General features: G+C 36.9%; 1 protein-coding gene across 1 annotated transcript in view; it reads left to right on the forward strand.

Moving 5' to 3' along the window:
• The window catches only part of LOC107732352 (transcription termination factor 2-like), an 18,740-nt gene extending 9,324 nt beyond the window's left edge, over positions 1-9,416 (forward strand). Inside the window, exons 10-23 of the mRNA XM_016543647.1 lie at positions 3,231-3,329; positions 3,488-3,638; positions 4,198-4,303; positions 4,426-4,610; positions 5,361-5,514; positions 5,948-6,039; positions 6,143-6,222; positions 6,363-6,499; positions 6,580-6,750; positions 6,849-6,901; positions 7,284-7,437; positions 7,613-7,695; positions 8,132-8,206; positions 8,382-9,416. Coding sequence (XP_016399133.1) covers positions 3,231-3,329; positions 3,488-3,638; positions 4,198-4,303; positions 4,426-4,610; positions 5,361-5,514; positions 5,948-6,039; positions 6,143-6,222; positions 6,363-6,499; positions 6,580-6,750; positions 6,849-6,901; positions 7,284-7,437; positions 7,613-7,695; positions 8,132-8,206; positions 8,382-8,526 — 1,685 coding nt within the window. The 3' untranslated portion in view covers positions 8,527-9,416. The remainder of the gene's footprint in view (positions 1-3,230; positions 3,330-3,487; positions 3,639-4,197; positions 4,304-4,425; positions 4,611-5,360; positions 5,515-5,947; positions 6,040-6,142; positions 6,223-6,362; positions 6,500-6,579; positions 6,751-6,848; positions 6,902-7,283; positions 7,438-7,612; positions 7,696-8,131; positions 8,207-8,381) is intronic.
• The last annotated feature ends 2,517 nt before the right edge of the window (positions 9,417-11,933 follow it).

Below are 11,933 nucleotides of genomic sequence, written 5' to 3' on the forward strand. Positions count from 1 at the left end.
TTGGAACCTGTGATACTTTTTTTCAGGATTCTTTGATGAATAAAAAAGTTAAAAAGTACAGCATTCATTCAAAATAGAAATCTTTTGTAACAATATATACATCACTACTGTTCAAAAGTTTGGGGTCAGTAATTTTTTTTTAAAGAAATGAAAAATGCTTTATTCAGCAAGGATATGTTAAATTAATAATAAAAAAGTGATAATAAAGACTTATATTGTTAGAAAATATTTCTATTTTAAAATAAGCACTGTTCTTTTTAGCTTTATTCATCAAATAATCTTGAAAAATGTATCAGAGGCTCCAAAAAAAATAAAAATTAAGCAGCACAACTGTTTCCAACATTGATAATAAATCAGCATATCAGAATGATTTCTGAAGGATCATGTGACACTGAAGACTGGAGTAATGGCTGATGAAAATTCAGCTTTGCATCACAGAAATAAATTATATTTTAAAGTATATTTAAATAGAAAATCATTATTTTAATGGTTATAATATTTTACAATATTACAGTTTTTTTCCCCTGTATTTTTGGTCAAATAAATGCAGCTGTGATGAACAGAAGAGACTTCTGTAAAACACATTAAAAATCTTACTTATCCCAAACTTTTGAACAGCAGTGTTTCTATAAGTTATTCAGTATACATGAGTTCATACATACTATGACTTGAATGTACATCCTCTATTATGAGTATGTTTTATTTTCCAAATTAAAATTAATTTAGCTGTTTTATGGGGAGGAATACACTACCGTTCAAAAGTTTCTGGTCAGTAAGTTTTGTTTTAAAGAAATTAATAAATTTATTTAGCAAGGATACATTAAAATAATAAAAAGTGACAAATGCATCTATAATGTTACAAAATATTTCCATTTAAAATAAATACTGTTCTTTTGAACTTTCTATTCATCCAAGAATCCTGAGAAAATTACAGTTTCCACAAAACAATTAACCAGCACGACCAGCACTGTTTTTAACATTGATAATAATAAGTAATGTTTCTTGAGCAACAAATCAGCATATTAGAATGATTTCTGAAGGATCATGTGAGACTGAAGATTAGAATAATGGCTGCTGAAAATTCAGTTTTGCCATCACAAGAATAAATTACATTTTAAAATAGATTTAAATAGAAAACATTTATTTAAATTGTAATACAATTCCACAGTATTACTCTATTTTACAGCATTTTTGATCAAATAAATGCAGCTTTGGTGACCACAAGACATTTCTTTCAAAAACATTTAAAAAAACCGAACTGTCCCCAAGTATTGTGTAAATGTTAGGGTGATATTACTGTCCTGATATCATAATTAAGGCAAAAGCCTCATTATGGAGATGCATTTGAAAATAAAACCTTGTGTGATTTAGCATAATTTTTTATTATTTGTTAGGCAAAAAATATTGTAACATAATTGCAGTTTATCAATATTTGAAGAACTACTCAAAATCAAGTGGCCTAACTAACTTGTATGGAGAAAAAAAAAAACATAAAACAGGAAACAATATTATAGTGAGGACCCCTGCAGATCCTTGTGAGCATGTGTCAACATCAGTAAGTTTCTTAGATCATCAGATAATTTGACCTTTTTCATGACATGTCAAGGTTTATTCAGGTTGTAAAATGCTCCCTAAAACATGATGTTTATGAATTAATAATTAATAATAATTCAGCTTGATAAACTTATTACTCTCATAGTGAGGAAATATTGAAATTAATTTAAATGAAATCATTTCACTATTTAAATATAGAGTCTCAAGATAAAGACAAATCACAGGCAGAACATAAAGCAGCACACAGCCATTCCAATCCATTCAGTCGTCCTGGAGGCGCCATCCTACTGCCCACAGCTCCAGCTCCCATGTTGAAGGAATCCTCTAGTAGCTCACTGGGCCTGAACTTGAGCCAAGGCTACTCCCAGATGTTTGGAGGTATAATGTTTAATCTCATTCTTCTCCTGCAATTTGGTGTTTCTGTGCCCATTTCATTAGTAAGTGTATTGATGTACTAATTTGGCCGGTTGTCTCTGCAGTCAATGCTCAGAACCAGGCTTTCTATGGCGGCAGGATGACTGAGAACAGACTGCTGGCTGTCCGCAGTGCCACCACTGAGGCCATCGACCATCTGCACGACTCGCTGGAGTCCTGCCCTACAGAAGACACCGAGTCACCGGATCCCAAAGGAATCAAAGTAAGTCAGCTCATGCTATAAACAGTATTATTTTGTTAATCCCTTTCGTTATTAAAATATTTAACGGGGAACTCAGTGACCAACTTTAAAGTTGTATACACATAATACCATCAAAAGCAAAATATTGATGATATTAATGAGTATATGGTATGTATCATCCCATTTTTTTAAGTGTTTGAAACTTGTTTTGGAAACAGCTTTAAGAGAGATGAGCATAATTTGTTAATTTTACATTTTTGTGCAATTATTGGAATGGTTACATTTTTTTTTAAGTTAATAAGATGGTTTAAATGATGTAAATGTCACTTCACATCATTTATACTATAACTTTAAACAAGTTGAACTATAACTGTCATGATGATCTTGCTTCACAAGGTGGAGCTGTTGCCTCATCAGAGGATAGCTCTGGCCTGGCTGCTGTGGAGAGAGACACAGAAACCATGTGGAGGAATTTTGGGTAATACTCAGTACTCTTATAAGATGAATTGATGTTTTTAATTTAAGATATTTATGTAGTGTATTTTTTTATATATTTTATTTATTTAGCTGGCCATTATATAAAAAAGTCCTGACAGGATGATCAGGACCCCATTGTGACGCGGAGGTGTTTTGTATATCACCCTGTCAGAGTTTTGCAACAATCTCAATTATTACATGGATAATTGCCAAATAAAAGAGTGGACACTAAATCTTGATTTTTTTTTTATTATATGAAAAAAGTGATATGAGAGTAATGCAACTAGCTGAGCTATGTAGAAAAATGGTTGCCTGAGTTTATGGTTTAACGGTAATTGCCTGAACTGTGTAATAATCCATTATAATGCAGGAAAACTCCTGAGGCCTATTGTTAAACTACATCTGATTCAGTTCACTCTCCACTATGAAATTAAAAGTCCATATACCCTTTTCACATTTCCAGGGTTTTTAAAGACAGAAGCTGACATATTTGGGAGAATTTATAAAAAAATAATTTATATATATAAAAAAAACTAGACTTATGATGTTGAATTTATTTTTTTTATATTATTTTTTTTTTAAGCTGATGACATGGGCCTGGGGAAGACCCTCACAATGATCTCCCTCATTCTGTCTCAGAAGAAGAAGGATGAAAAACTGGAGGAATGGATCTCTAAAAAGGGTATCCATCACTGATTAATAGCTCACAATCTTAGATCTTCAATTTGTCTGTGTGTTTGTGTGTGTTTTATCTGATTAGAACTTTCTGCAGAGTCTGATGTTTGCTGTTGTGTACTCTAACAGATTCAAGATTGTATATATCATAATTACCATCCTCAGATTCAACCATAGTGGCTTCTCAGGGGACATTGATCATCTGTCCTGCTTCTCTGTTGCATCACTGGAAGAAAGAGATTGACAAGCATGTGAAGAGTAGTCGCCTCAGTGTGTATTTGTACCATGGTCCCAACCGACAGAGGAGTTCAAGCGTGTAGGCCACACACTTACATACACACCAACAACAGACTGATCATACACACATATATCTGTGAAGCATGTAGCAAACCATACATGCTGTCTGAGTACTTAAATGCTTTTCCACAAATTTGCCAAAAATTATTTGGGCACTTCAGTTGCACTTAAAATTGCTATTACATTAAATACAAAATATCAAACCATCTGGCACCATGTGACACTTATTTATTTATTCCTTCGTTCCTTCCTTCTGTTCGTCTTTCCTTCTCTCCAGCAAGCAGCAGGTCACAAATTTAGTGAATCTATGAAGTCAGGACCTTCATTTTTACTACATTTATTTTAAAATAAATGCCATTGGGTTGTTGGTATTGGTTATTTCATATTTTGTTTCACAATGCAATGGCATTCAAACACTTTTTGGGGTCACTGCATGCGTGCAATAGTTCACATATCAGCCCCTTTCCAAATGGCAATAAGCTGTCATAAGTTTAACTTTTTATGTGTCTCACTTTTTGCTTTTGTTTGTTGCCTTGCTTAATCTCTCATCCTCTCTTGCCAATCTGTGTCTCCACCAGCCTTGCTGAGCATGACGTGGTGATCACCACATACAGTCTGGTCTCTAAGGAGATCCCTGTGCAGAAGGAGGATGCGGAGAAACCTTCTCAGGACTCCGATCATGTGGTATGGATAGTGACCTTAACATTTGAATGATGTTTGAGAGTCTGGACCTGTTAATTCTGTTGTCTAAGCACCACTCATAAGACCATCTTCCAGCTTAAGTAGTTACTTTCTTCTGGTTATAGGCCTCAGACCTGCCTCCTCTTTTACGTGTTTCCTGGGCACGTGTGATTCTTGATGAAGCTCATAACATTAAGAATCCTAAAGTACAGACGTCCATGGCGGTGTGTAAGCTGCGGGCCCGATCCCGCTGGGCTGTTACCGGAACCCCCATTCAGAACAACCTGCTGGATATGTATTCACTGCTTAAGTATGTTCAGCTTTCCACCACATAATCACACTAACCAGCCCTTTATAGCTATATTTTGAGACATTTAAATTTAACAATATCTTTTATTCAGACAGGCTGCAAAATGTGTAGGCATAAGGCAGCATTCTACCCATTTTGTTTTTGTGTAGCCTGGACAGAAAAAAACATGGCTTTTGATATTTACATTCCTTATCTAAATCCCATATGTCTGTTTGAAATCTGATTTAAAATAAAAAAAATTTGGAAATTTTTTTTGCATTTGGCAGACGCTTTTATCCAAAGCAACTTCAAGCTATACATTTTATCAGTTCTTGCATTGCCTCAGATATCTAGCACATGATCTTGGCATTGCTGGCGTCATGCTCATGCTCACGCTACGCGTCTCAGTCTAAACAGTCATATCTGACTTTTATTTTTTTATCATAGTTCAGGCCACACACTGTGCTCAATGGTGTCTGGGTACACACATTTTCACTCTTTCCTCATATGGTGATTTGAAAAAAAAAAAATGGTTCTGGGCACAGCATGCTGGAGCATGAGACAACATGTGTATGAATGTGTAAAATGTCTCAAGACATTTACCCGTGTTTTAAAATAATCTATGGGTAATTCAAAATGTTTTTTGTAATTTCTCATGTTTTGTTTCTTTTTAAACTCCTTAGTAAAGGATGGGATTGGAAGTGAAGGAAAGGGAAGAATTTTTTGTGGCAGACTACTTGAACTGCTGTTGTTTTTACACATTCTGTGCAGGTTTTTGAGATGCTCTCCATTTGATGAGTATAAGCTGTGGAAGGCTCAGGTGGATAATGGCTCAAAGAGAGGAGGAGATAGACTGAACATCCTCACCAGAGCGCTGCTTCTTCGCAGGACCAAAGATCAGCGGGATGCTACTGGAAAACCACTGGTACACACACACACACACACACACAAACACAATGTTTATTTCCCATAGTTTCAGAAGCTGGAAATATCAAGGACATTTTAGACCTGGAAATTAATGTGGAAAATGTCATTTCTATACTAAGTATACATTTTCTTGTTAATTAATTTAATCGACTAGACATTGCTCTTTGTAAGTGTAACGCCTGTTTCACACATACTCCGTATGCAGTCCAAGTGCGTTATGTATGCGGTGCAGAAGCAGGATGGACTCATTGTAGTGTGAACGCTCTAATCCGTTAACATGGGTGCGGAAAATATATGCACTGCATACACACTGGAGACAGAGTATGTGTGAAAGGCGTAATCGTTATAAAATCTGAAGTGATCTGTAATCACACTTTCATCAAAAATCATTGGTCACCTGAAGGAATCCTGTCATGTTTGTGCTGTTTCAGGTGTCTCTGCCTGATCGGACCTGTGAGGTTCACAGGCTGAAGCTGTCTGAAGATGAACAGGCTGTATATGATGTTGTGTTTGCACAATCCAGGTAGGCCTATACCATGTCACTGGACCACCATCTGTATGTATATTCAGTAAATTTGTTGGATTTTGTATACATGATGTCATTGTTTTGTCTTCTTCCTCCTCAGGTCTACACTCCAGAACTATCTTAAGAGACACGAAGAAGGAAACATCAAAAAAGGGGACAATAGCAATCCTTTTGAGAAAGGTTAGCATTCTCTGTCACCACCCCATATCGTAAGCAAATATAGAATATAGTTGAACATAGTTCAGGGCTTGTGTGGGAATGTTTATGTAATGATACAGGAAAAGAAGGTAATTGGCAGCTCATTTGTGTTTGTGTCTCAGTTGCAAGGGAATTCGGGATGTCTCAGCAGGACTCGCTGTCTTCCTCTCAGCAGCCTCAGGCCTCCAGCACCATCCACATCCTGTCACTGCTGTTGCGTCTCAGGCAGTGCTGCTGCCACCTGTCTCTGCTCAAGAAGGTGATGTTCTTTCTCTGTCTCACACACACTTTCTACACTTGTTCACGAACTGACACAGTGTGTATGATGTGTTTTTCCAGACTCTAGATCAGTCGGAGCTGCAGGGGGATGGTGTAGCTCTGTCTCTAGAAGAGCAGCTGTGTGCTCTGTCTCTGTCTGAGCCCTCAGACTCTGACCCTAAAGACACTGTGTCCCTCAACGGCAGCCGCTTCTCCTCTGAGCTCTTCCAGGACACTCGTGAAAGCACTAAGGTCAGTATCCTCTGCCGTACAATGCTGTGTCTAATGTTTCTGTGGTATATGGCCATGTGCAAATATGCTCTTTGTGATGACGTTATTATTTATTTCAGGTTTCAGCCATTCTGACTGAGTTGAGAGAAATTAGAAAGAAAAATCAAAAAAGGTATGCCAACTGCAGTTTCTTTGTAGGTAAACAATGAAACCTTTAAAAATCTTCTGATCTCCATTTGGGTCTTATTGTCAGTGAATCCACATTAATGATTCTTCTGTGTAGGAATTCATGAAATGGAGTTTTGAGGGGAAAATAAAATTCTTTCTAGATAAACTTATGCTAGTGTTTTTTCCACTGAGGTTGAAGTCATTAGAAGACAAGTCGCAAGTTTCAACATATGTTTTCTTCTCTATGTGTTTTATCTGAATGACTAATTAAAAAGTCAGACTATCATTCTTTCATTCTGACTTCAGTTATGTATTATATTGAGATTCCTTACCCAACGCCCGTTTCTACTTTTTGTAATTTGTCAATTTTGAACCCTGCTTGGCAGTGTGATTGTGTCTCAGTGGACCAGCATGCTGCACATTGTTGCTGTTCATTTGAAGAAAATGGGCCTGAAGTTTGCGGTAATTGATGGCACCGTCAATCCCAAACGCAGAATGGACCTAGTGGAGGAGTTCAACACTAACCCTAAAGGACCACAGGCATGTGGCTTATTCCTTCACATTCAGATCTCAGAGGGTCTGACTTTTAATTTACTGTGATGTATTAATGTAATTTATTTTAATAATTGTAATCTTAGTGACTGCTAATGTGTTTAGTGACTTTGCCCACTGAAATTAGGAAGCATTATGTTCATTGTTGGTTTTGATATTGTAGGTGATGCTGGTGTCTCTGTGTGCTGGAGGTGTGGGCATCAATCTGATTGGAGGCAATCATCTGTTTCTCATTGACATGCATTGGTAAGCCACTTCATAGATCCTCAAAAGGTATTAAAGGGGTCATATGATGCGATTTCAAGTTTTCCTTTCTCTTTGGAGTGTTACAAGCTGTTCGTGAATAGATAAGATCCCTGAAGTTGCAAAGACTAAAGTCTCAAAACCAAAGAGATATTCTTTATCAAAGTTAAGACTGCCACGCCCCCCTAAAACGGCAATAATGATCTTTAAAAAAGCATCATATGACCCCTTTAATAGTGCTTGATGTATTAATAATAGTGTCAAAGTTACACAAAACTCCAGCTGCTTTAATACTGGTAAGACCATCAGTCTGAAGACTGTTTTACAGGATGAACAGGAAAACGCAAACAAAACTGCTTCAGTTCATACTGCAAGCAGGTATGATTTGGATAGATTACAGGGACATGTACATTAAATGAAGCGAGACATTCATTCACAGGAACCCAGCACTAGAGGACCAAGCCTGTGATCGCATCTATAGGGTGGGACAGTCCCGGGATGTTACAATCCACAGGTGAGGATGTAAATCTGCTTGTATTCAGTAATAGACTGTTACACAGTCTTGGTGTGTTTCATACTGGCAGTAAAGGTTTTGGCATTCAGCATAGTTTCCTATTAAGGAAACATTAGCAATTGATGAAAATGAAACTCTCAGATAGATTGATTGCATAGTGTCAATCTCTCCACAGGTTTGTGTGTGACGGTACAGTGGAAGACAAGATCTCTTCACTACAGGAGAAGAAGAAGGAGCTGGCTCAGAAAGTCTTGTCTGGAACTGGATCATCATTCACTAAACTCTCTCTGGCAGATCTCAGGGTCATCTTTGGTGTGTGATGTGCATTTTGTTTCAGAAAGTAAATATTGATCTACAGTCTCAAAATTATGTTATCTACTTTTGTTGTCTTGTATCCTGTATCCTATTTTCTGGAAAATGTCATGAAAGTAAAGACTTTATATTCAAATGCTGCATGTTTATACTGAATAAACTTAAAGGATGTCACTGGGTAATTGTTTCCTGTCATACAATATTCTTACTGTTTTAATAGCTTTTAAGTTATTTAAAGGGCATTTAAATATAAATTACATTTCACAATGCATATTTAAACCTTATGCTACTTGCATGTGAATGACATATCAGGTTGATATTTGCACTGGCCTACTTTTATTCTGCAAGGTAATAAATCTAATAAAATGCACATGCCACATATAAAGGACAATCGTGGTTTCTTATAGGAAAAAAAGGGACAGAATAAGAGACGCTCAAAATATTTGTACTGTACCACATAGGCCAAGTGAATGTAATTTTAGTGTCTGCAGTTAAGTATGTTCTCAGACATAAACACATTTGTTATGCTTAACCTATTTACGTAGGCTACATTTTAATTCTAAAAATTATTTTTAATGTCACTACAAAAAAAAGTCACACACCACACACACCATTGGCCTTAGTAAATTGTACCACTATAGAATTGTGACTGCACCGATGGTAAGTGTATATTGTATGACCCGAAATGATCTCCCCATGAAACCAAAATTCAGGAACTCTCACAAAACAGATACCATGCAACAAAACAATAAAACTCACTAATCTGGGGAAAAGATCTCAAAAAAGAACAAATGACACCACCTTGCCCAAACTTTTCTCTTTGCTCATTTATGATCCTCCTCTCCCCTTTCACTCTTCTCCCCCACCAAGCTTCACTGTAAGTTCAATTCATGTTTATTTGTATAGCGCTTTTTACGATACAAATCACTGCAAAGCAACTTTAAAGAAAATTAAGTTTCTACAATATATTTAGTAGTAGCTTATCAGTGGTGACTGTCAGTTAATGTACATATGGCAGAAATGTACGGAAAAATCAATTAAAGATGTAATCAAACAGACAATGAACTATTAACAGCAATTATTATATGATGCAATCAAACCTATAGCAAAATGTGGTAGTTCTGTATGTTGTTTCAGGGTTGGCATCATCTGAGGTCCTCTGAGGGGTTGGCATCATCTCTTCTCAGGTGTTCTGGATCCAGACTGAAGCTTGTGTAAATCCTAGTTACCATGGGATGTCAATCAGAGAAACAAATAGAGACATAATTAGCGTTGATGCTGTTCCAACCAAGCAAATTGATTTGTTTAACCCAAGCTAAAGAATGATAATGTGCATTTGATCAGATATAACTGCAGTACAAGATTATGAGATGCATTATTTGAATGCTTGGCCAAAGAGATGTCTTTAATCTAGATTTAAACAGAGAGAGTGTGTCTGAAGTTCACTAAGAATGTCTATATATACCACATATATTTTATATTGGGAATCTGTTGTTTTCCCCGTTCATGTTTAGTGTTTTGAAGGTCTCTGTGCGATTAGTAAAATTGTCTCAATATTACAGCAGTCACTTATATTATGAGAAAAATTGAAAACTTTGAAGAATTCTGTTCTGCTGCTGAGGGGTGTGTCTTCCTCATGGTCTGTGAGAATGATTTCCCTTTTCCGGCCAGGTGTGACCCTTCCACACTCGTGAAAGCACTAATCAGTATCCTCTGCTCTACAATGCTGTGTCTAATGTATCTGCAGTATATGAGCATCTATTGTTACATTTATTATCAAATTTTACTTTGATTTCTTTTTTTCTCAGAAATGTGAGATATAAACCTGCAATTGTGAGTTATAAAGTCAGAAATGTGTATTTATTTATTTGATTGGTATCTGCCGAAAAATAAATACATTTATAAAATCATGTATGACTGCAAAAGTCTTGGTAATTTGTTAAAGGTAGGGTGGGCGATTTTGGAGAGGTTAGCAATAGCAAGCTAGCTTTGAAAGCATTAGATCCCGTGCACCCTCCCTGCAAATCAATCTCCAAAGCCACGCCTCCTCCAAAACACATGAATGCACACAGGCAGACCAGATCGAGGCTGACCAGCGATATGATGAGAGACAGCGTTGGTGGAGGGTTGAATGCAACGCTGTCAGATCACCTCATGTCTCATTCACCGGTGAGAAAACATTACAGTACAAGCACATAATATTGCAATAATAACGCCTTCCGTTCTTGCTCGGTTCAGGCAGGTAGCACAGATCTCTTATCCCTCAGACCAAGGAATATGATTGGACAAACATTTTATGGACCTACGCCTTCCACCGACGATATAAGTACATTTAGACCACTTAATTTAGTGATAGCTATACTGAATGTGAAGAGACAACCAGCATAACAAAAATGTTTTTGAACCATCACCTACCCTGCCTTTAAGGTTGTAATTCACTACACTAGTGATCATACACTTGCAAACTTTATGAATGGTTACAGACAAAAGCAGAGCATCACACAATATACAATAAACGACTGAGGATCACATTACCAGGCTGTGCTCGTCATCATACACTACATGATTTTCTGTGAAATCTATCAACTCTGACTCAAAAATCTGCAGAATGGCTCTGATTTTCGGCAACTACCGTTGACTCATCCAGACTGCAAATTGTAGCAAAAATCATAGTGTATTTCAGCCTTAAGCCTGAATATTGCACAATCGACAAAGGCTCAGACAATTTGACTTCAACCATATTATTTTGCAGTTACTTATGAAATTATCAACACTTTGTTGTTGTTGTTATTCCTTTAATAATAAAAGCAAAATTTCACTTGCATTTGTTGCATGTTCATTTTGGATTCCGGTTGGCAGTGTGATTGTGTCTCAGTGGACCAGCATGCTGCAAATTGTTGTTGTTCACTTGGCAAAAATCGGACTAAAGTTTGCATCAATTACTTAATTGATGACACCGTCAATCCCAGACGCAGAATGGACCTAGTGGAGGAGTTCAACACTAACCCTAAACTTTAAAGGACCACAGGCATGCAGTGGCTTATTCCTTCACATTCAGATCACAGCAGAGATAGGCACTCGAGTTAGTGACTCGGATTTCAGTCGCATTTTTATAGACTTCAGACTCGACCTGAAATGACTCCAGACTTGACTCGCCTCGAGGAAAAGGACTCGTGAATATTTTAAAAGCAACTCGAGTCTTAATCCTTATATAACTGATATTCAAAAGGAGGACCGCATCCGCACCCCGGCATCCATCCGGACTAGCCGTAACAGCACTATTTTAAAGGGGTCCTATTATGCTCTTTTACAAAGTCTTGATTTTGTTTTGGGGGTGTACTAGAACATGCTCTCATGCTTGGTGGTTCGAAAAACACATTATTTTTCACATAATTTACATTATTAAAATACCTTT

This window comes from Sinocyclocheilus rhinocerous, unplaced genomic scaffold (genome assembly GCF_001515625.1).
Source record: "Sinocyclocheilus rhinocerous isolate Xijiao unplaced genomic scaffold, SAMN03320098_v1.1 scaffold3203, whole genome shotgun sequence".
In the NCBI taxonomy this organism is placed as follows: domain Eukaryota; kingdom Metazoa; phylum Chordata; class Actinopteri; order Cypriniformes; family Cyprinidae; genus Sinocyclocheilus; species Sinocyclocheilus rhinocerous.